Genomic DNA, 25,680 nt, shown 5'->3' on the forward strand with positions numbered 1-25,680 from the left:
CAGCCCAAATTAATTGTTCTGAAAACTCAAAAACTAAATTTTCATTTCAATCTTTTAAAGCATCTTTTCTTCAGGTATTTATTCATCTCATGCCTATACGTTTGTCGATGTTGACTTGCTTGCCTGTTTGCCCCAAAGCTTATTGATTAATTTCAAATTACTTTGTTAGAGGGAAAGAAGTCAGAGGTAACAAAGCTTCTACAATTGCCAGGAACACAGAGAGAGAGAGAGATGCCAAACATTTTATCAGTGAGAAATACACTGCAGCAGGAGCTCAGGATTTATTTAGATACCAGGAGATCCATATGGGAGATAGATTATATAAATTGTAGGAAAAGCAACTTCAACATCAATCAGCTGCATGGCATCAATCACAGCAAGTCAGGCTACATTAGTTGCAGCACACAAAGGAGTTCTGGTGTACTTAAAATTGGACATTTTGTTTCAGAAAGCCAAGCTTCTTTAGGTTTATTTTTCTGTTTATTTTTAACAAGACATTTAAGCTCACCTTGCTTTTCTGTTTTTATACCAAAAAACATGTTTTGACAATGAAGTTAGTAAGTACCCATCTTTGAAACAGAGGAGGAATAATTGGGAAATAGGAGTCCTACTGTTAGGTTTTCCACACAACCCTAACAGAATCTGGGCATCCAAATGTCCCTTCTTCCTAGGAGAAATTTGGTCACTTTTGTAAAACACAACTTTTATAGATGGCATTTTCCCCAAAAGTTTGTTCACGGAAGGAAAAAGACCAAGATGAAACAAAATCCTTGAGAAATCCCACAGATTATATTCATTTAGCTGAAGTTCCAAAAAAGCTGGCCCCTCATGCCTGTCAAAGAATTCCTTTTCATTCTGACCTTCATATTTCTGCCAGAAATGACAAATTAAGAACTGTCAAGAAAAAGAAAGCCAAGAGAAAACTGGTGTTTAGAAGCAATGAAACATTCCATCCAATCATGAGATTGTACAGAGAACAAAGAAGGTAAACCCACAGTTTGCTTTTCTGAACACATTTACTTAAAAATATAAGCACCAAAAGAAAATATGTGCCCTCTGTACTGGAATTCCAAAAAGGAATGCAGACTTGGCACAGCACCCTGATGGAAAAAGTGGCCACTGCAAGATTCAAGGCTTCTCCTGAGACGAACGGGTATTGGTTTAAGGATGTGAACTCTTAGCAAGCTAAAGAAAAAACAGCATTGACTTCAACATTCAACTTCAGCATCCAGTGGGAATGGACATTACTAGCTAAGGATGAAATTGTATTGCAGAATTCTATGTTTAATCAAAAAAGTGATTGAGAAGAAAAAAAAAAAAAAAAATCTATGTTCCTCACTAACTCCACCATTTGACCTTTAAAAGCTTCTCATGACCATGGTGTATTTTGGCTGACACTCCTGGCATAAGGTCATTCTTACAGAAACTACAAATTTCCTGTCACTGCTCACAAGAAGGCTATTTATTTATAAAATGGGGAGTCAAATTCTTTCAATATTCACTTTATTTTCTTAGATGATGGACATACAAGGCTTCACAAGTCTGTAAAAAAATAAATGTGGGATCACTGACTTCTAAGTTAAAGATGATGAGCAGAGAACAAGACTTTCAGCATGGACCTTCTGGTCCTTTATTAGCATTCTGTATAGCCAAAACACCAGAGTTTCATACAAGGGCAAGTTTTCCAGGAGCAACAAAACTTCTCATAAGCCTGAGGTCTTTGCTATCATAATTGATGTTACTCTGGTAGGATCACCAAACACGTTTAAGATGCTATAGTAACCACAGTAGAGACAGAGGTGCTTAAGTGGCAATTCTCTATCACCTGGAATAAATGTAACAAGAGAGAAGTAAACCAGCACTATTTACTCCAGAATGGAAAGGAAGGGGTGGCTGTTTAACTGAGGAGAGCCAATATTCACTGAACACCCCTCCTATAAACCTGTTCAGGCACTCATCACAGTAGCATCCCTACTTATGTGCACAAGCACCCTTTCAGGACTTCTCTCAGAACTTTATTAAAAAGCCAGCATCAATACAAAGGTGGAAGCTTCTATTTTAAATTGACACTGGATTAAGTTTTCATGTTTAATCCCATTGAGACATGTAAAAGATAAAACTCAAGCCAACTGAAGAAAACATAGTAAAAAAAGCAATTGTATGTTTTGTGTCTTTTTGATTACATTGTCTGTGAGGGAATTATTTTCTGATGTTTGTTCATCAGTTGCAAGTGTCTGATAGACATTTTAGTAATTACTTATTTGCTTGCCTCTTTCTATGAGCAACTTAATGCAAGCATTTGAAGTTCAGGCAGTTTTCATCATGCACACAGATCATGTGGTAAATTTTTGGCACTTAACTGAAAAAAGCAGAACCCCCAGAATCAGTTTTTTGATTCGAGTATTCACAAATATGATTTCAAAATCTACTTCCCATGAATATTAAAACTGGATATTCATTGTTCCCATAGACAGTCTTCTCAATTAACATATTCACTAGGATATTTATGGAAACATACACAAAAAGAATGTGAACAGCATCAAAGTAAATCCATTTAAATACTAAGATGAATATTTGCAGCCTTCCTTCAATTTATTTTATTGTATTTTATGAGGTGTTTGTCCAACTCTGACTTCAATCATGTCTCTATAGATGACTTTGACTGAATGAATTGTCAAGGAATGATAGTTGCCCAACACTGGAGTGAAAAGAGGACAACCAAGGAAAGCAAGTCGCAGGAAAGAAGTTTTTTAAAATGCTACCTGAGCAGATAAAAGAAACCAAAGTCAACTGCTCCCTTACAGACTCCCTACAGGATCTCACACAACTTTTAATTTTTCATCTTAAGTTTACATTAATGGTTCTCTCTTTCCTGGGAAATATATTCTACGCAGGAGCCCTACACACATTAGGATTTCAGCCTCAAGTGGATCCACCACACAGGGACTGGTAACTCAAGTGCATTTTCATCCTGTCAAAATGGAGGTGACTGTAAATCTCCACAGTGAACATTTTTTTTCTTTTTTTTTGAGGAATGGGTAAACCAGAAATCATGGTCAAATTGCAGTTCCTAATTTCCATTTTAAATGACCTTCATGGTAAGGGGGATAGAAAACTGCTGCATATAGCTTAGAAAATTAAGCTACTTATAGAGCTACCACTAGTTAGTGAAACAGCTATTTTCTTTCTAATGAAAATTTATTACATATTGTTTGATTATTTTCTCTTCCCTGTTTTAAATGCACTCCACCCTTCCTACTCTATTACTTTGGCTTTTGAATAAATTGTACAAATGCTGGAATAATTAGCTTTTTTATTCAGAGTAACAGGTAACTGAAGTTATGCTGTCCTTGTGCATTATTCAAAACAACAGTAATCAGGTATTTTCAAAGGCCATAGAATATTCAATATCATCTTTAATATTCTGCTTCATAACCGTAATAGACATTTATATATTATTAATGAGGTTTTTAGCAGCTACTGCTGTCACAGCTTGGGTAACACCACCTCCAATGAATATCCTAAGAGAAGGGTCTTACTGGAAGTGTCGAGTGACAACTGTGAAGCAGCAGGCTGCCACGTACTTTCTGACAAGAGAACAAAATCCAAAATAAAACAAAACTGTCTTAAGGAATTTGAAATTATTCAAAAGCATGACATAGGAACAGACTGCACTAAGGCATATTTTATATTACGGATTCACTAACAAAACTTTAAAAGGGTTTTTAATGCAATCCCACTCTCATGCTATGGCAAATGAGTAACTTAAGTTCTTATATATAAACACATGGAATGAGCAATGTAATTCCTAATTATATCAATATGAGGCAGACACAGCACTACAGATTTCATACCAGAGATTTGAGTTTAGAGTCCTGAAACATACAAACAAAGAAAAAAACTGCAGAACAAAAAATCCCCACAAGATTTTTTGCTATGATAACTCAACTAGGTCAACCTTTTTACTTAGTGAATAAAAGATGATTTTACATTGTGATTTTACTACTGTATGTAGGCATCTTCAAACAGAAACATTCCCAGGCCTGGCATGGCAATTGGATTCATCAAGAGTAAATCATGCTTGACCAACCTGACTGCTTGCTGTGATGAAATGACCATGAAGACACGACCAGTTGGTGCAATCTCCCTTGAATTTAAACACAGCATCCCTGTATCCAAGCTGGGATTTCACCATGTGTATGGGTGGACTACTAGATGTGTGAAAAAATATCCAGAATGTTGGGCTCAACGACAGGTGGTACTCATCCATGCTGTGTCTGGAAGTGCATGCATTCTCTGTTCTTGGAGGTTTTCAAGATGCTGTTGAATACAGGCCTAAAAAATCTTGCCCAATTCCAAAACCCATGCTGATTTGAGCAGGAGTTTAATGAGAGAACTCATGATGTCCTTTCCACACTGAACAATCAAATTAATCTATGACAACACCAGGTATTGAGGATTCCTTTAATTTGGTGGACAAAAGTCTAACAGGAGCCATTTACTCAAATCTAAAACCAGATGTACTGAAAAGATTTCTAGCTCTGCGATTAACAAAAGAAACAAGTGCCAGGATGCAGAAAGGACTCTACATTCCTGATGCTTTCAAATCAATGCCCAATGCTGTTGTGAGGCAATTAGTACTCAATTAGAGAATCGCAGAATAGTACAATTGTTTATGATGGAAAAGGCCTTTAAGATCACTGAGTCTGTTAGCCCAGCACTGCTAAAACCACTAAACCATGTCCCTGCATGCCACATATACACATATTTTAAGTGTCTCCAGGGATGGTCACCCAACCACTCTCCCGGGGAGCCTGTTTCAATGTTTGTCAACCCTTTCCATGCAAAAAATTTTCCCAATATCCAATCTAAACCTTTTGTGGTGCAATTTGAGGCCATTTCCTCTTGTTCTACTGCTTGTTACTTGAGAGAAGAAAGCCACCCGCACCTTACTACAACCTCCACAGAGAGCTCAAACATGAGAAATTGTGGGAACCACTGCAGAGAAAAAAAACCAAGAAGTCACACAAAATAACAAAATGGCATTAACTTTTTGTCCATAATACCTACAAGTTAAGGAAAATTCTAGCTATTATTCAGCTAATAAATATCTAACCAACCTTAGTTTTTTAACCAAGAAACATTAAATAATCCCCACCCAAAATCAAGAAAAAATAAAATAGATACAGAAAAATAACCAATATGGTTACTAACTGTACCTAATTTCCAGTCCTTTTACAGTGCAAGGCTTTGTAATAGGTAATGGGCTTTGTTCCTTAGTTTGCATTTAAGATTAATTCACAGTGAGAGCTTTAAGTCACTTCAAATACCCTGTAGCAGCAAATTTCATGATTTGTATTGAGTTCTCTATAAAAACAAAGGATTCTACTCACAGAGGAATTTAAAACACCATGGCATTATCAATTGTGGACACAATTAAAATGGTCATTACAACAAAGCAGCATAATATTCTTCTAAAAGCAAAAAGGTGAGGCCTGCATTTGCTCAGCTTTTAAAAATCAAACAAAATCAGTACTGCTCTGCCTGCTGGATCATTGTTTTTAAGTATGCAGCTGGCACCCCTTTTATTTCCAATTTAACATGAATCCTACAAGTGTTTCATTCTAGAATGAGCTCATGAAGTTACTGCACATTAAGGTAGAATTTTAAGTACTTGAATAAATTTTCATAAACAAATATTTGTACATGGGATATAACTAATTCAGAATTGTATGCAACACACACTGAAAGTCTTTACATGTTCTTACTTGTGATTTAACATGGAAACCCCTTTTGTTTCCAAACACAGCACAGATTTGTCAGCCAAGGATACATGAAAGAAGCTTGACATTTTAAACAATTCCTTTTTAAAATTATCAGACTGTAAACTAGTGACTGAACAGTTTTTACAAGGTTGGAACACCTTTCCTCAAGCTAATGCAACTACAAAGGCTGAATGACTTTTTTTTTGCTCTTGGCAAAAGAACATACCTATGGCCCAAAATAAAATGTTTCACTTCCACAATAAACAAAACAAACAAACAAGCTACAAAGTAGCAAAGAGCAGGAGAGTCACAATCCTTGAAGCTCCCCTAACTGAAATATTACTGCTGAACATCTGTAAGGCCAGGAAAAAAACTTCTCAGACAGGCAATTCAAAAGAAAAAGTAGTGATTATTCCACATCTTGTTATCAAAAGTGCTCATTACATAGCTGCAATTCAATGTACCTATAAACTGGAGGACTTCCACCTAAAAAAAAGAAGGGGACAGAAAGATAATCCAACTGAAACAATTCACTGACAGGTGGATGTGGATCCAAACCACTTTTGTGTAAAGAAACCTTATATAGAGATTAATTGATTTTCTGTGTTCAGCATATCTGAAATGACATGTTAAAAATCTTACAGGGCACAGGATAGACTATTTGAAAAATTAGAAAATACAGAGAAAAGATTAGTAGACTGGGCAGGGGGGGAATTGCTGCACATTTTCAAAGATGAGTGGAAAACCAAGTAATTCTGGCCAGTAATTAACTCAGCATCCTCAATAGTGAGAACATGGTAAGGAAGGCCCTTTGTTGAAATCTGCACCTTGGGAACTATTTCATATGCAAGACAAATGAGATTTATTTAAATAAAATCAATGACGACTGATCTACATTTATCTGCCCAGCTACAAATCATCCAACACCCCACCACCCCCTCTCAGCCATTACTCCTCTCCTACCTTCAAAACTCCCAGCAAACAGATAAATCCACGTAATGGCTGGGACAAAAAGGATGGTCAGAGAGGCAGCCAGGAATTTCCGTCGCCCTCTGCAGATTCCCAGCATTCTCTCAGGAGTGCAGAGTCCCAACCCAATGCTGTTCCTATGTTGGAAGCAAATAGTCCACAGCCTCCCACATATTACTCCCTGAAAAGGAAAGGAAAAAATATTTCAACAACTTATCAGTCTACAGAAAGTTATGGAGCATACCAGTGTTTCAAAGGAGTTAAAATAACAGGGCTTAAAAAAGGGCTGCTGCAATTGCAAGGTGGTACCCATTTCAAAATTATCCATGACTACTTAATAATAAAACAAATCTTAGAAGTCAAATTAAGACAGTAAGTCAATAAAGCACATCATCTCAACCTAATACACACTAAGCTCCATCTTACCAAGAATGCCAGCTTTATTTACATTTTGTCCTCATTATACACTACAGGAACTCCGAGATCTTTGATGCCCATGTGTGCTGGGGTCCCACGGCAGATAAGAGAAATCCACCCACATTCCTTCACCTGTTCCCAAAGGGCAGAAATCACACCACTGAATCAGTGATGTGTCTGCTGTTGAGAGCAAACCCAAAAAAAGAAAGCTGAAGTCTGGAGGTAAAGGGATGTTACTGAAATTACCCACTTTGCATGCCAAAAAGCAGTGCTGATGAACTGCTGTGTAAAAGAGGAGAAAAGAAAGTGCAAAATGGGCAAGGAAATAATCACACAGGGGATATCAGGAGCTTTAGACTGTATGCCATGAGAAAAATTGATTCTGCTGAATAACACAGTTTTTATAAGGAAAAAAATAATTCTGATCCTAATTGGAAATAATTGTTCTGCATTTCAGAGGGGGCAAGAAAAATTATATGATGATTTTTATTCACTGAAAACTAAGTATTTCCACACCAGTGCAGACATGCAGAGCATAAAAATAACATTTCATATTGATGGCAGGTTTTTTTGAAAGGGAAGGAAAAGCTAGTAGCAGACAAGTTAAAAAGGAAAGAGAGTATTGCATCCATGCAAATCTACTTCAGATTTTGTGTGAAAGGGCTTAAGTTTTTCAACTCTAAGAACAGAAGTGGCCTACAAGAATGACAGGGAAAGAAAGAGACTCTGGTAGTATAAGGTGTTTAATAACAGTGCCCTTTGACTTATACTTAAACCAGCACTAGAGCTGATACAAGCAATGTATCATTTCTACAGTGACATGTTAACAATGGCTGCTGTGTGTCTTGAGAGTGTCTTAGCTCTACAACTCCATATATATTGCAGAAAAAATCAATTCCGAAATTAAATTGCAGCAAAAATGAGAATGTAGACAAGAGAAATAGGTTCAGACAAAAAAATCTCTGGTGCTGGAGATACTTGGCTGCAGTAATCAGGTAAACTTACAGCTGTTTCTTGAACATTCAATAGAGCCCACTTTACTACACTACAGTTTAAGAGCCATGATAGTACCCTGACCTTGGAACTGATAAAATGGACTATAATTTGTCCAGAGCCAGCACAAAAAGCATTCCATTGTGTCAGCTTTTCAAGGCAATGAATGCCTCACCACAGAAATTTTGCACAAAATATGTGGGCAGACTTAATATTACAACTGTGGTATTAGTCACTCTGTATTAGACATAGACACACATTTGGTAGATAAATTGTGGAGAACTCTTATCTTTATTCACTGTATTTGGATAATGATTACATTTCATTTCTTATAGCATATAGCTTGTACAACTTTTCTGAAGAGAGTCCTTTACATGACTCCTTGAAAAACACTGATAATTTCCTAGGCTTTTGTGTTTATAAGGATGTATATTATAAAATGCTGAGAATCACCTATTTTAAGTAGAAATTTTTTTTTTTTTTTCCCTTAAATGTACTGGTATGCACCACTGACATCAGTCTGTGCAAAAAAAAATAAACCTCTGAAAATATAAACTCCCAAACACAGTCACTGGCAAATAGCCACATCCTGCACTGAAACATGCACTGGCTAGATACTGCTCATATCAATGACATCTGTAAAAATTACAGGTAACAACATAAGAGCCTGAAATCGCACTGTTACAAGTGTGTTGATACAAGTTTCCAGGGCAATGACTACAGACTCTGAGTTATAGTGCTGCTAGTGGATTAACTCATCCTGGGGTCGCATATTTAAGAACTAATTTGATTTTCCCTATATATTCTTTTCAATATCCATGCAAGTTAAGTTTCTGAACAGGTTGATATGGAGGATGGAATCCAGCTTTTCTGCCCTATGAATGCATATTACTCTAACAAATCAAAAAGGTATAAGGCACAACATTGAACTCCTGGTTCAGCTGCAAAGGAATGACAGGTATGTGGCAAATTCAGTTTTCTACAAACTGTCATCTTTCAGACGAAATAGCCAAATAATTTTGCACATTCATGTGTATCTTTTATCTAACTAGAAAAACATTTGGGAAAATCCTAAAGAGACAAGTCAGGTTGTGATGGATCACCCTAGGAAATGTTAAGGTACTTCTTTCAACAGTGCTTTAAAAGACCCATAAGCTACTTTACATTATGCTTCTACTATCTCCCCACCTTCCCAAAGTTGTGAATAGCTTCCCTTGTGTCTCAAATATTCCTTTTTAGTGTATAAAATCACAGCCCCTGCTGAGTACTTTTTTCCAAAGTAGATGATGCAATTCCATAAAACACCCATGAATGGTAATGAAGATCCTTGGCTTACAGGGAGAGATTTGGACTCAATCATGTATTCACTATTGGCTTTACTTAGAAACACTGTTATCTAATACACCACTGTCAAATAAATTGAGAGAAGACATTGAAGCTCTTTTGGCTTGGTTTTCCTTCCAAAAGGTGCCAGATTGACATCCACCACAGAAGGAAACGGACTGACAAAATTGGATGGACCATGGACTGAGCACAAAGCACAGTTGCACATTTCTGCCATACAAGCCTGCAAATGCCTTTCAGAATTCTCCTACAGTCTCCACTACTCCTCAGAAGGACTGCCACAGTCCTACTGAATTAGACTGTAACCTACCTAAAAGCTCTTAGAAACCAGTTTCATGGAACAAGCTAAAATTGAAGCTACTTCAGATGTGACAATTGCCAGGTGTTGGAAAGGATAGATGCCCAGCACTCTCTACCAGCCAGGTACATTCATCTTTTTGGTAAAATGGTTCACTTCATTTACACAAAGCCATGCAGTGCTCCTCCTGACAGTTTTCACTCTCAACAGCTGTGCTAAACTAAACACCTGTACTCAGAAATACATAGCATGAAATATATTGGAAACAAAGCAAAGGATGAAGGAATATCTGGCCAATTTAACCACAGCATCCAGGTGTGGTGCTGAGCAAAAAACAGCCAGTGGTTGCCCAATGTTAGTATTTTCACATCTGAGCCACAAAGAGCATCTACAATTTTATCAATCTTTATTGGGATTATCTCAGAGAAAGGGAGACCAAAATAAGAGTGAAATGGAGCATTTGTGTTGGCAGTTTCAAATACATTCTCAGCTACACCTCTCCAGACACAATCAGATTTTCTGCCTGTGACACAGATACTAAAAAGTGCATGCATTGCAGGATATTGTTCTACTTTCCTCTTTAATTGTGCTCCAAGAGCATCATATAATTGTATTTTAAAAATCTGATTCAGTAACTAATACCAACAAAAGCTAGCTTCATGTACATCATACACATTATGCCTTGCTGTCAGCGTGTCAGGTGCTCTACACTTCTAGGTCACACCAGTTCAGGATTTATGAAACCTGATGTACAGAAACAGCTCCACAGACTGTGCTGCGACCTCAGGCCAGCTCACCCCTCCCAGACTGCTGCTAACCATGCTCCAAAAGGCTTGGACAATGCCACTGTAAAGGATAACAGTAGGAATTAAAATAATTTGGGGTTCTCATTACAAAGACTTACTCATGGCTTTCTCACATGACCAGAATGCCCTTTCTTACCTTCGCATATAGTCAAATACTTCCATTAATTACACTAATTTAACAGAGTAGTTTCATTGTTTTAAATTGTGGATTATCTCCTCACATAAGCATGAAGCAGCTCTCAACCAGTATGAGCAGCATATATATTAAAGTATGCAACAACACTAATCACATTGCTATTCAGTTTCTATATATTTATTTCTTTTAATTACGGCAGAGAACTCGACTATGTCAGACATTCAGCAGGAGTTCCGTGAAACAATAGAAGCAATTATGAAAACAAAAATCAAACACAATTAACTAGATTTAACTGCTCTACTATAAAAAGCTTTTCTAACTGCTTCAAATATTTCCTTGCATTTGTTACAGTTAATCTTTTCCCAGTAATCTTCCATTTGTTTTCAGAGACACTAGAAATAAATATATACAGTTAAAGCTGTTTACACAGCAATCCTGTGCCTTGGCTTTGTTGTGTGTTTTAAATTAATTTTATCTAATTCTTTTTGCTCTTGCAGTCTCTCTGCTCTCTTTCTGCACACCTGCAGTCACAGAGTCAATGAACAATTTCTACTGCAAAGCTTTTCCCTTGGCTCTTTATCAATGTAGCATTCATCACTTATGGGAGATTTTTCAGACTTTTATTGAAAATATAAATAACAAAGTAAAAAATCAGCATCTTATGCAGTCTTTTTCTGGTTTTTTTTTGTTTGTTTTTTTAATGTTGATAATGAGGGTTTATAATGAGTTTACTCCTTGACAGTCAAATTTTATCTTTGAGCTTTGCAATCTTCCCATTATGGGAGCTGGTTGTCACGTGACATTGTAATATTAAAGAAAAGTTTCATACCATAAAGGTAGGGCGTAAACTCAAGATTAGGAAACACAATATGAAAATAAATCAATTGTAAATCTTTATTTAATTAAACATCTTTGTTAACTTTCATGGTTTAAACCCAGACAGCAACTAAGTACAACACAGCCTTGCTCCCCACACATCCTTCCAGAGGGATGAGGAGGAGAATCAGAAAAGGGGAAAAGTCATGGGTTGAGACAAGAACAGCTTAATAATTCAAATGAGGTAAAACATTATAATCATCATCATTATTATTACCTCAACAACAGTAACCATAATGAAAAGGAAACAGAAAGAGGACTAAAATCCAAGAAAACACAAGTGATGCCCAATAAGTTGCTCACTGCCTGTTGCCCAATACCCAGCCTGCTCCTAAGCAGCTCCTTCATATAAACTCTTAGTTTGTATACTAGGCATGTTGGCATATGGTATGGAATATCTCTGGCCTTTGGGTCAGTTGTCCTGGCCACGATCCCTCCTGGTCTTGAGCAGCTCCTCATCAGCAGAGCATCGGAAACTGAAAAATTACTTTGAGTACAATGATTGCACAACAACCAAATTATCAGGGTGTTATCAACATTATTCTCATATTCAAAACACAGCACTGTTCCAGTTACTAAGAAGAAAATCAATGCTATTCCAGTCAAAACCAGGCTACTTCTCAAGTTTTTAGAACAGAAACAACATTTTGAAAGAAAATGCCACCTCTTCTCTTGTCAATCTCTTCTTCTTCCACCCAGATCTTAAATACAGGAACAAATCTAAGGGCCCTATTGTTTCCACACTCTGAATTTCCTTGACATTGGAGAACCCCAAAATCAGACTCATTAATCCTATAGTACCATGACTTTAAAGAAGGATTAGGAATATACTTAAAACTCAGCATCCACCTGACAAGCTCCATTAAGCTACTTCAAAGTAAAAGATTACAGCAGTTTCCCAATGCTACCAAATGCACTCTTTCTCAACTAGTTACAAGGAAGCAGTCCTATCTGTAAAAGGGAAAATAGCCAGTAAGTTGACAGCACAAATGAGTTCTGCCTTGGAACTGTCCTAACTGCTCTGAGGGCACACAGGATTGACATCTTTTATATCTTCACTCAGTACATGCTGTAGCTTAAGGAAAATTCTATTAGTGGCCTGTTAATCAAAGTTTTCTAGAAGGTTCCAGCTGTAAGCAACCCCACCACAGGAATGGAATCTCTCTTGACAATAGTTACAGAGAGAAGCAAATAAATAACATGTTTTCACATTTTTCTGCTTTCATTTCCATGTACTACTTTCTGTATGTACATATATATTTAATACACTTCTAATGGCATTGTTTTTTCCTTTCAAGCCTGCACTTTCATTCAAAAGAATGAAAGCCTGCAACTTCCAGAATTATTAAGGATTAAAACAATCTAGGACCAACAGAATAAGAATCTTTTCCTAAGCCTCCACTAAAATGTCAACTGCAAGAGAAGCAACAAAACACAGTCATAACAGGAACATTTATCTTGCCTGTAACATTTCATCTGCAACCAAAGAATTATACTTACTTTTAAAGCAGCTACTGACCTGTTTTCTCAAGGAGTTCTCCAAACCCCATCTTTACTCCACTTTCTCAGCTATATGGGCATACAGCATCAGTGTTTCCTGACTCCCCAACTTATCTAAGGACTCAGCACAACTCAAGGAAAGTGAAACAGAGCCTGGCTCAGTTTGTGTATGGCAGGATTCTAACAAGACCCTATGTACACATACTAAGAGTACCTTAGAATTTGAGATCCCAGTGCCACTGAACTATGAACATACTGGAGACCATGACCAGCCATCAGTATCACATACCTGTGATACAGGATCTTTCAACAGAAAAGCAGCTGTCCTTCAGAATCACAGGCTACAGTCAGGCCACAGCATTATTACATATATGAATTCCAGACTTATAAAAAGATCGCTTTCCAAATCCAAGCATCTCCACCTAAAGTAGTGGCAGAAGGCAATTAAAAAAAAGAAAAAAGTAACATGCTATCTGTTCTAACCTCAAAGGAAACAGTTTGTTGGTGCACTACTGCTCTCCCCACCTCTACACCACAGCATCTTTCTACTGCATAACCAAATAGAGACAAGCCCCGGGTTTGTCCATACACCTTGTGCACATACAACCACATAGAAAAGAAAATGTTCTTTAAAACAGGAAGTAGGGCCCTCTGTGCATCATCCATAACCCTTCTCTGGAATTTTTATGCTAATACTTTGCTTCTCAGCTGAAGTTTTTGGATGCTTGTTCAAAAGCTGTTTACTTCTATTAGAATCTGCTACATATAAAGCTGCTCTACCAAGGAAATTGATTAAAGATTCATTAGAAAGTTTTGCTCAGGAGAGAACAATTATTTCTTGAACTGTTCCTCCCTGACAAAAAAAAAAAAAAAATCTCTCTATGAAGCCAAGTCCTACTATACAAATTTTTTAAAAGGATGACAAACCATCCCCTAATTTTTATTTTACTGCATAGATCTCAAACTACAAGTTAGTTTTACATGAGAATTTATAACATGCTTACATATTCATAACATGTTTACAGCAGCTACTTACTTGTTAGACGGAAATAAAAGCTGGCATCACACATCATACTCACTGATCTATCTTTATTAAATATTTGTATAAAATCAAGCAAATTAAATTTAAAAAAAAAAATAAAGCAAAAGGCAAGAAATGGGCCCAGGTGGATCTCTCCTCAATTCTGGCAGTTAAGAAGGAAGGAGTTGAGGAGTGCATAGATGCCATGGGTCAAAATTCAGTTGTGCAGCTGGTGTTGAGTGACAGGAGACACCTGGCTGCAGCAATCAGGTAGTGCACGGACACAGGTTTTTTAAGAAGGACTAGCCAAGAAGACCATAAGGAGGAATTTTTCTGTGTGTGAGAACAGCTGAAATACCTAAAACACTCCTTAAGATCATCCCCCTCTACTCAGCAGTGGTGAGAAACACCTGGAATTCTGTGTCTAGGTCTGTGCTCTCCAATGATACAGCCAGAGAGGCTGCAGAGCCTCCATCCTTGGAGACATTCAAAACCCAACTAGCCTCCAGCTACCTCCTTCAGCTGAGCTTGCTTTAAGCAAGGTGTTGAGCTAGGCAATCTCCAGAGGTCCCTTCCAAAAGCAATTCTATAATTCCTGATGCCACAATTTTGTACCTAGTCATAAAACAAATAGTTGTCATTTAATGCAAATCCTCAAAATTCCAACTAATATTTATTCTGCTATGCATGAATGAACACACATAAACAATTGTTTTGAAACACACAGAGAATCCCAGGTTAAACTTATAGCTAGTATAAATCTATAGTTTTAGTAAGATCAATTCAACTAGCTTCAATTAAAAAACTACAGACTAAGTCTCTCCAACTTGATGAAAAGTTGCATTTTCTATATAAACAAAGTTCTCACCTTATTACCACTGCCTAAATATTATCAAACCCATAAATACTTTTAATCATATTTCTATAAAAATAAAACAAATGTTGAAATGAAAAATCCAAGAACTGTTGGTAATTTCCTATTTGAATAATCAAGAATCAGCAAATAGGTAATGGAGTGTAGTGCATGGAAATATGTGACCACAACCAAAAGCAGAAGACAAATCTATTGCTACAATCACAGTGCTGCTTTACCAAGCACACTATACAGTCTCAACAGCTCTTTGATGCTACTATAGAACATCAAATAGCACCAAGAATTGTGAGCAACCCTTTTTTTGTAAGTTTTCTGCTGAAATCCCTGTGTTTCAAACTCCAATATTTACTTCTTCTTAAATATTATACCATCTAAATGGGCTGTAAGGACTATCTATTTCTGTAGGCTTTCTGAAGGCTGAGGGGGTTCTCTACAAATTACTGGGGAAGGTGCTTACACCCCATACTCCATTTTACCTTACAGAAAAGCAAAGCTCCTGCAGAATAATTTGAAATATTCCTGTTTTTAAATAGGAAAGGCAGCTGTGGATTTAGGTTATTTTACATAGAACACGTTCTTGAACACTGGAACACATCTTGATAAACTGTAATTTATAAACATGGATTTCTCATGTCTTCTTATTCAATACTAAACAGATTAATGGCATACGAGCTTTAATTACAAAAGGTCTGTGAAAGGTGTTATCAAAGCTAAACACAGCTGTAGAAACCAGCCTGAAGAGAAGATGATGGCAAAAACACTTTCTAAAGAATCCAAGTTTTCCATGAGTGGAGTTAGCATTTCAATACAATCATAGAAAAGCTCAGCTTGGAAGGGACCTCTAGAGGTCATCCAGTCCAATCCTCTGTACAAAGCAGGTTGAATAATGCTCCTTCAAAACAATGTATCATTTGCAAAATTCTTTACCCTTTAAAAAGTACTGTCTGAGGAAGGGTAGTTTGCCTGGAGAAAAAGGGCAGTGGGCTCTGTGTTCCTACGTTCTCTCCATTTCCTGAAACTGCAACAATTGTCACTAAACATTTTATTATATCTCTCTGTGAAAACTTCACTGCTTGTAATGTCTACTGATTTCATTATCATCACCATTGTTTTTGGAAGTTCCTGTAATTCTGCAATTAGATGAAGGTACAGAAATAATACATATAAACTATTTAGTAAGTCTCTTATAAAGAAAACTAATACGGTGAAAAGAATTACCGTATTCAAATGCACATAATGAACAATTCCACGTTAAAACTGATTATAATTCATAATTTTCAGGGCAAAGGGGAAGTTGCCAGACCTTTTCTAATAAAAGTAAAAAAGGATAATGATGATGTTGAGGATCATGAAAGGATGTAGAGGAACATAAATGCATGGCCATGTTATACAAAACAAAAGCGTGCTTTGCACTGGCTGGTGGAGATACGGGGAGAGAGAGGATGAACACCTCTTATTCTCTCTCCTAACTGCTTCTATATTCTAGTATCTTTTAAGACAATTCAAATCTTTGTCAAATCATTGAATCTTTCTGTCAAATAATTCTTAAGACAATTCAAAATCTTTCTGTCAAATCATTGACTCTTCTTGGCAATCATTAATAAGATCACAAGTCAAGCTACCTTCTAGGACTTAATAGCAAGTCTCATGAGAGCAGTACAAAGACCGGGTAAGAGACTCAGAGAAGAATTTAGGTGAAAAAGATCCTTACTCTCAAGTCCAAGATTGCTGTTGACTAGGTGAAAGTATTTCACCAAAGTGGAACAATCAAGAAGAAGTGACTGAACGTTTTATTATGAATATTCATACCTGCAAAGGAAATTCTGAAAGACTCTTCAGCTTTCTATACTGAAGTTTGATTCCTAGAACATTCCACATATTAGGTCTCCATAGTTTAAAACCAAGAAATCCTTAAGTATGTCTTTATATAAAAAAACTTAAGAACACACATATATAACTTAAACTGATATCAAAGCCAAAACAGTACATTTGAAATGAATTTTTTAAGAAGTTAGTCTCAGCAATGGAGATGCAGTTAAAATAATCCCGTGTACCAACATTTTAATAACTTGGCTTCCCTGTTCGTTCCAGATCTGTGATTTGCTAAGGTTCTCCATGTATCGCTTAGTTCCTGGGCTTCCTTTCAGGATAAGACAGGTAGGTTCTTCTGACACAGAAGCAGGGGAATTTTTGAACAAGACTTCCCACAGGGGCTATTCCCTACAGACAGCACAGATAAGATTGCTCTCTCTGCAGTGTAACACCCCCCCAGTACCGCCTCAGCAGGTTTGCTGCCTTCAGGCACTGCCATCATGCAATGCCTCAAGAAATACAGCACACATCCCTCTGCATCATGTTATGACTTGGGTGAACTGTGACAATTTTTGTGCATCACATAGAAAGAAAAATAGCACTCTCTTGGGATCCAAGCAGAGGATGTTACACAGCAGATGCAGCCAGTCTATTCCACAGGGGCCAAGCCCTTCCCACCCCTTGGCCTGCAGACCAGGAGAGCCTCTGGAGGCAATGCCTTTTGCAGCACAACTCTCATGGTTATAATGTCAGTTTTGCTGCCTACAGATGGTCTGCTCTATTCTTGTATCACAAGCATCACATTGTCTGTTATCATAACCCTAGGGGACACAGGGACACAATATTTTGAATCTATGGGCCATGTAAACTGCAGATTAAACATCAGATAAAATGATCATAAACTAAACGAGGTCATTTCAGTTATAACTGTACAGAGACCGGGATCACAATCCTGACCCCAAGGCCAATGCTTCACCATCAAGATGAGCTATACCTCAATATGTACTGCAACAGAGAGCAGTAACCACTATAGAACACTGACTGCACTTTAAGCAGACGAGCTCTCACTTGCTCATGGGCACCTGTCAGTGAGACAGCATGAAAATATAATGGTTGGGAAAACAATTCTAGCACACTTCTAAAAATAAAACTTTTTGAAACTTTTTCTGTTGCTGGGAGATGCAAAAATATAGGACATAACAATGCAGTTATTTGAAGAAAAGTAGTCCAGAGTTTTATTATTATTATTAATAGCTAATGTGATTCAGGCATACAGGTTGATTGCGACAACAAATTACATAATACTGTTTTTCCAAAATTCACCCGCAGATATGAGGACACAGTTTGGTAGGACAAGTTTTGTTTATTGCCAAACTTATATTAACTACTTTTATCAATTGATAAAACAATTTTATAAAAAAGACTGAAAGGGGCTTGGATGCCTTTGGTTTTTTTTGGCTGCTGTGGATGAGATCTATGGATATATAAAATAGATGCAGTGATTATATGTATTATTGCAGAGCTGAAAGAGAAGGTAAATCCTTTATTTCTAATGCAATAATGAAATTGCATTGAGAATATTTGAAAATTTAGAGAATATGCACAAATCAAATGGCCCACATTTTTATAAGATGTCATCATTTGCAGAACACAGTACTAATGCTAAATTTGGGATATACAAGTTAACAGAAAACTAGAGTATTTTTTTTTTGCCACTAATTCCTGGGAAAATATGAGCTGCACATATTATACAAACAACTTAGAATTTAGTCTTGGAAGTCTTGAAGTTAAATTTTCAATTATTTCTCATTATTTGTCACAAAAGATTCAATATGGTATGACTCATACTATGCTACTAAGAGATACTTAAAATGTATTCAGTTATTAGAAAGTGCTCTGGTATATAAAGTGAAGCCAGCCCAAATGCATGCCTGGAGTGTGTGAAGAATGACAAGGTTGGAAATTTCAACAGTAAGGCTGTTGAAATACCTCTTCTATAACATTTTAAAAATGCCCTGTACAGTCTTCAGACATTTGCTGGCATTTAGACATAATTTTGTATTTAAAGGGTAAATTATGTTCTGAGTGGTTAATTCTTTGGCCACAACTTTTAAAATTATTTATGTAACACAAAAAAAAAAAAAAAAAAAAAAAAAAAAAAAAAAGCTTGTGCCAGTAACATGCATTACCTCCAAAATGCATACCCATTGGCTTTGTATTTCAATGGCATCAAGCAAAATCATCTACATTTAATTTCCCTAAAAGGAAATATTTTAAAAAGAAAATACATTTATTCCTGAAAGGTTTCAACTTTATTAAATGCTAATATGGATGCTCATTGTTTGTATTTTGTAAAGTTTATGTACTCTTATGGAATAATGTTCCACATTTTAAAACTTGTGAGATATATTAGTTTCTAGCTTACATGCAGCAGTTGGAAGAATACTTTTTTAAACAGACTTCAAGAGATTAAAGAAACCAGTTACTATTTATTGATACGGCTGACCTTAAAATTACATCATCTCTACAGCCAAAGATTTTTACAAAGTGATTTTTAAACAGACAGGGAAAAATACTGAAAGCAACAATGAGCACCATTTTAAATAAGAAAAAGAATCTGTACATAATTGGATAGCAGGGTTAAAGACTACTAAAAAAGTATAGTACAGTGAAATATATGCTAAAGAAAATGATGCTCCTGTAAAATGTCCTCTAAACTAAGGTAATATGCCTTCTTTCTGCATAAGTGGCCCTTTCAGCAACTTGCATTAACAGCCTGACAACCTTGGGTGTCTCAGAACTGAAGAGAGCTGCCACCAGCTGAGGAGAGAAAGAAGAGACTGCTCTTCTCATTTTCTTCAACAGCACCTTCAAAATCAGAAAGCTTTGAAAACTTGTATCTCAAATCATATTTGCAACTATAAAAATGTAAACTTTTAATTTTTTAGTAAGTATGAACGCTGAAGTTTTATTATAACTTCAAGAATTTAACTTAAAATAAAATGTCCTCATGCTTCTGAGAAAATCACTGGGGTTAGCACTACTGTTGGAGGCATTACTGGAAATGCACAGATCTGCTGGATGTGACTGCCAACCATTACTTGATACTGATCTCATTTCAGGCTCTTATCATACAGCTTTTGGAATTTCTTAGTCTGATTCAGGAAGAATATGTCTACTGTATTTAATTGACTTCCAAACACACATACTGTGAGGACAAAGTGCTTATAAACTCTAATAAACAGATGCTTGGAGCACTTTGTAACCAATCAAGGTAGAGGCCCTTGACTATTTTGACTATCGAGAAGACCATACCAATTATACACATACAGATAAGAATCCATGTTAAGACATTTACAGATTAATATTATAAACCAGTTTTATAAAATAAAGCAAAATTGAAAAGGTTGACTCAATGTCTTAATGTCTAAAAACTCTTTGGAAGAAGCAGCATTGAATATGCAACATAACTTGAGGTATTTTTTTGTTATCTTCAAAACTATATTCCATTATATGATCAAACACTTGCATGTGTCATTCTTCTAATACTTAAAGTGATGATAGCAAATAATTACATGGAAGAATTTGGGGGGCGGGGGGGGGAACTGCCTTTTGAACAGAAACAAATGCAGGGGTTTATCAGCTGAAAAAACTATGAACCACTACAACAGTTCTTTGGGAGAATATTTTACTACTTTTGATACTAAAATACTTGAGCAATATAAACAGAATTGTTTTAGCTGTTCTCATCCCTCCTTTGAAGGTCTCAATTTTTTTAGCAATTCCAACATTCCTGAAACATATCCTGATATAAAGGCTCCCATATCTTGAAATTAAATGTCATAATATTTAAATATCTTTGGGCTTCCTTGGGTCTTTGAAGTAAAAAATTTAGGAGTTTAAGGAAAATTCATTACCCAGCAAGTCAGTGGTAAAGTTAAGAAAAGAAGCCAAAGAGCCCAACTGCAGTGAAAATCTCATCTAAGCAATACCTCAATCCTCATTAATATTTTACCACAGTAGCTCAATAATATTGTCTAAGTGCCACTAACAAAGATTAATGAATCAGATATACACATTTTGTGTCTTTTTTTAGGTTTTTTTTTTCTTGTAACATGCTGGATTTTCTGCTTAGGTTTTATTGCCATCTGTGAGGTTAAGCGATATTGGATAAGAACATCTAAAAGTGTTTTGCTACATGAGTAATATAAACGACTTGAAGGCATAAAAATTCTAAAGTTTATGGGGAAAAAAGTTCAATCTGCATGCTAATAGCAATAATATTATCAATTGAAACCCTACAGCTACCATGACATATGTCTCACAAATTCAATCTCTATTCCTTTTCGTGAATCAATGTGGAAAAACACAGGGAAGCAGGCAGTTTCAGCTACAACTGAGAAATAATTCAATAAGTGATTTCACATCAGCATTTTAATTCAGAGGACGAACACTTTCATCCCTTTTGACACAATCTCCCCAAGCATTCCTTCTTATTCTAGACTGAGCTACATGACTGAGGAGTCTGAGAAGGGACAAACTGGATACCCTTAGGATGAAAAAAAAACCCAGAAGATACATTCCAGAGGGTATGCTAAAGGATGCTCAGCTGCTGGGACAAGACTGCAACTAGACTACTGTAAAAACCTTGAATGAATGCAGCCTGTGTAACCGGTCCTCTGCACTATTTCACTCTACACATCCACTCCTGCTGAGTCTCAGTAATTGTTAACATGGACAAAGCTGCACCACATCAAGCTGCAGAAAACGCTGAAGCTACACCAAATATGATGTAAAGTTAAAAAGAATTGTTTCATATAGCTGTATTAATGAGGAACAAGTCACAGGCTGTGGAGTTGTCAGAAAAATCAACAGCTGTGATCAAATGCAAGTTTTTTCTTCATCTAGAAATTAGGCTATAAAAGAATTCCCTTTTTTATCATCCCAGTCATAAGCTGTCTTGTGCTGAAGCAGAACAACTCAGCTAATTAGATACTTGATAAAGGTAGCTTATTTGGGGCATTTTCCTGCGTTTGCATTTACAGCAGGCAAAGGAGGCAAATTACTTATTTAGCATCAACACTTTTCCCCTTCAAATCTCAAATTCTAGACCAGTTAATTCCTCAAAGGTAACAACGAACTAGACGCATTCTAACTCCCAGTACTTCAAAGAAACTTTTAGACTGAGGCATACAGAACTGTCTCGGGCTGCTGCTGCCATCCTAAACGCTTCCAAGCCCGTACCCGGGTTGCAGGCAGGAGGGTGCCGTACGGAGCGGCGCCCCGCGATGCTGCCGGGCTCCGGCGGGAGGGCGCGGCTCGGAGCGCTCGGAGCCCGGCCGGGCTGCGGCACCGCGCCCCGCGGCACCCGCCATCCATCCCCGCAAGCGGAACGGCGTGCATTCGCCAGCTGCGGAAAAACACACAGCAACCGGGCAGCGGGGAAAAAATAGCTCCTGCCGAATGCTAGAAGCCACCTAGTGCAAATAACAGTAATACTGTGCAAACAGAAACTTAGTTACAAGTCAAAATGGATTTTTTTTTACATTTTTCCTCTTCCCAGTGCAGAAACTCCTTCTTGTGCGACTATGCCTATGGAGCTTAGCATAGGAGGATCATATCTAATAAGTGACGTGCAAACGGAGCAAGTATTGTCCCTACAGACGTTCAGTCTAAAAGTACCCAGACAGAAAATACTCTGATCTTCCACAGTGCAAGATAACAAGGCAGACTGACATGCTTTGTCTATTATCAGACTAAGCCTGAAACATGACCTTAAAAATGGATTCCAAAGACCAAGTTCACCACCACAACAGCAAGTTATTCCTCTTTCAAAGCATTATTACCACAGAACCATGCATACCTTCATCAGTGGCTCCTTTCCATTTCACCACCACCTAAGGGAACCTACCAGCTCAGACTCTAACTCATCAACAAATCCTTAAGCAGCACAGTTGGACATGACACAGAGTCTAAAAGTAGCAATTAAGAAAACACCTAAATTCTCCTTCGGGGCTTTTTGAACCTTATTTTTTTTTAAAGAGGTTATTACTTGTGGATGAATTTTTTTAGGAAGTTCTTGGTGTAACACAGAGTCACTGGTTTTTCTCCCTCAAACACTTCAAAACATAGGAACTTCCTAAGGATTGTCTTCAGAAATCTGTTTTGCAGTCCTATAACTTGGCATGTGCCCAGCATTTAGTGTTGAATTACAGCTCTGGAAAATAAATAAAGCATCGTTTCCAAAAGAAATGGCATTTTTCACAGTTTATAAATGCATTGAGGGATAAATTCCATTTTTAAAAAACCGGTCAGAACTGATCTCACACAGGAAACTCCAACACAACCCTTAAGAAAAAAAACCCAAAGCAAACAAAAAACAAACAAACAAAAAACAACCCAGAAAACACTTGCAAAACAGCTCTGGGTGATGCTACTCAAAAAGCAAGGAAAGTATGTTCTTCCTGTGCTAGGGGACAGACACAGCTCAGGGCCACTGGTTAGACACCATCTAACCGAGGGATCATGAAGGTTTGACCTTTTCCTGTCCATCCCTACTCAGTGTTACCTAAGAACCCAATGCAGACCTAGATTTTGCCTGCCTACTCATAGCCTTTCCATCAACAATGCACGTTCTTACTGTATTTAAAAACCGGCATTACAATAATCATCTTGTTCTTTCATTCCAAGCTCAGGTGGGTTGTTGTAACACTGGCAACCTTGTACACATGAACAGGAACACAAGCAGGTGTCTCATGTTATGTGCATGAAGAATTTAAAGAACTGACCTGAAGCAATTTGGGTTTACTTTTCTGCGTTACAGACATGGAAGTGGATGCTCCTTCTTTGGTGTGATGAGGCTGATTTTCACAATCTAGACTTTAGGAAAACACACATATGAATTTTCTTGTTTAGTTAACAGTATTATGGCTTTAGGGCACAACACTAGAGCTGTTTCATGGGACTGTGGTCACAGAGGGGAAAAAGCTGTCTCACAGGGAAGCTACACACAACAAACACTTGAGCTAACACCACTTTTCCTGAGACTGCATTTGACTTTGCTCTGCAGAGAATCAGAAAAAGAGAGGTTACAGCCTGAATAGGTGTTTTGCAAATAAAACACCAGAAAAAGCTTAGCATTGCATTTCAATACCCAAATAGGATGATGGCAGAAGCAAAAAGGACACTAATGAAGCTGATAGGAATGACCTTACAAGCCGCTAACAAGTAAAAAAAAAATAATTTCTGTAATGCCACACATTGTCAACAATCACTGCTTCCCTTGATACCTGGCAACTGCAAAACAGAGACACCTCCTTCCACACATGCTTAGTTCATACTTTTCCCACATACTTAAAGCTGACACTACAATTATTAGTTTAGACCTCCATGATTCTCACATTTAGACAGCATGAAAATCTGATCAGAACATGTGGGAGGATCATTATCCTCCAAATTCTTCACAGATTCAAAGCAGTGGCTGAGATACACCCTACTGCATTTTAGGAAGGCAGCAGAAAAATCAAAATGTAAAATAAAGAAATAGAAGATGGAAGCCTAGATCCAAATCATGGAAGACAGACTATCAGTTATTTATTGAAGACCATCTTCTCATTAACTTTTATGAAATCCATAAAAGACAATACCTTATAGAAGGACTATTGACTTTTTTTGTCATGCTTTAGCTTTGCAGAAACAGAAGGTAACAATCCTAGTTTAGGAAAAAAATGAACTATTTTTACAAAGGCTTTTTTGGGGATCTAGAGGCCAATACTGTAGGAAGTCCAAAATTAAATATTTATTTTTAAAAATACAGTCTGCCATTGTGGAAAGTCTAACTTCTAATAAATCCACTTCTGTAAAGACTGAACAAGACAACTGCACAGAGTTTGAGATATCCACATCTAGGCTCCTTTTTCCACAAAAGGTTGGAGCAAATGACCTTTTAAGCCCTTGCTAACCTGGGATCTTTCTGATTTTATGAAAAAAAATCTCATTTTGTATTAAAGGTCACAATTCTAGATTTAGAGACTTTTACAGAAGTTATATGCACTCAAAACAAGGTCATACAAAGACTCAAACTCGGAAGTAAAATTAATACAGATAGAATTAGCAACTAGCTTTGAATATGTAGGTTTTAAGAAGTTATGACCTACATTATAATGCAAAAATAGGCCCCAGAATGGAAAGGTCAAGTCACCCCTTCTCTTGCTAGAAAGAAGATAGGGCTTGTACAGAAGCATTAAAAATATCTTTTACCATTTTATTTTAATTTCAGTGGGTTTTTTATGCATCACTTTGAATCATCTTCATATTGTTTGGCAAATACCAAGATTTTGGAAAGGAAATGAAAGACCTTTTCTCCATCTGAGCTCAAATAAAAGCAAGTTTGCTTCATCACTCACTAGCTATGATCTTAGCCCTGGAAAAGCTAATCATAATATACAAGAGTCTGTAAAAAGGAAAGACACATAATCTGCTATCACTCATATATCTTAGCAAGAAACAAAAATATTGTATAAAAGATTAGCTGTTATTGCAGAATAGGTATTCTGACTCATGTTTCTATCACTGATAATGCCTCTTAGGAAAATAAATAAACATTTCCAACCTCTTCACAGAGGCAATTTCTCCCATATAATATATTACCTCTTCTGGCTATTATGTATGTAATATATGCACACTCTTCCTTCTCTTTCAGATCATTTATTTACAATATAAGCTAATGAAGTCCATATCTTCTATCTTTTTCTTAGTCCAGGATGCTTTCATAAGGAGTGTAAAAGTCTCATTTTTCAGGCAAATATTCCAATTAATAAAGGATCAGAAAAAGCTCAGAAGGCAAATCATCCTGGGCAGGGTGAGGAAA

At 36.9% G+C, this 25,680-nt stretch overlaps 1 protein-coding gene across 3 annotated transcripts in view; it reads right to left on the reverse strand.

Moving 5' to 3' along the window:
- LARGE1 (LARGE xylosyl- and glucuronyltransferase 1) overlaps positions 1-25,680 on the reverse strand; it is a 276,630-nt gene that overhangs the window by 189,027 nt on the left and 61,923 nt on the right. For all 3 annotated transcript variants that reach the window (XR_013340002.1, XM_077783379.1, XM_021553947.3), the window contains one exon: positions 6,729-6,915. Coding sequence is in view for 2 of the 3 variants with exons in the window: in XM_077783379.1 (XP_077639505.1) it covers positions 6,729-6,834 (106 nt within the window). In the remaining variant the exon portion in view is untranslated. The remainder of the gene's footprint in view (positions 1-6,728; positions 6,916-25,680) is intronic.

The sequence above is a fragment of the Lonchura striata genome, chromosome 5 (genome assembly GCF_046129695.1).
Source record: "Lonchura striata isolate bLonStr1 chromosome 5, bLonStr1.mat, whole genome shotgun sequence".
NCBI lineage: Eukaryota > Metazoa > Chordata > Aves > Passeriformes > Estrildidae > Lonchura > Lonchura striata.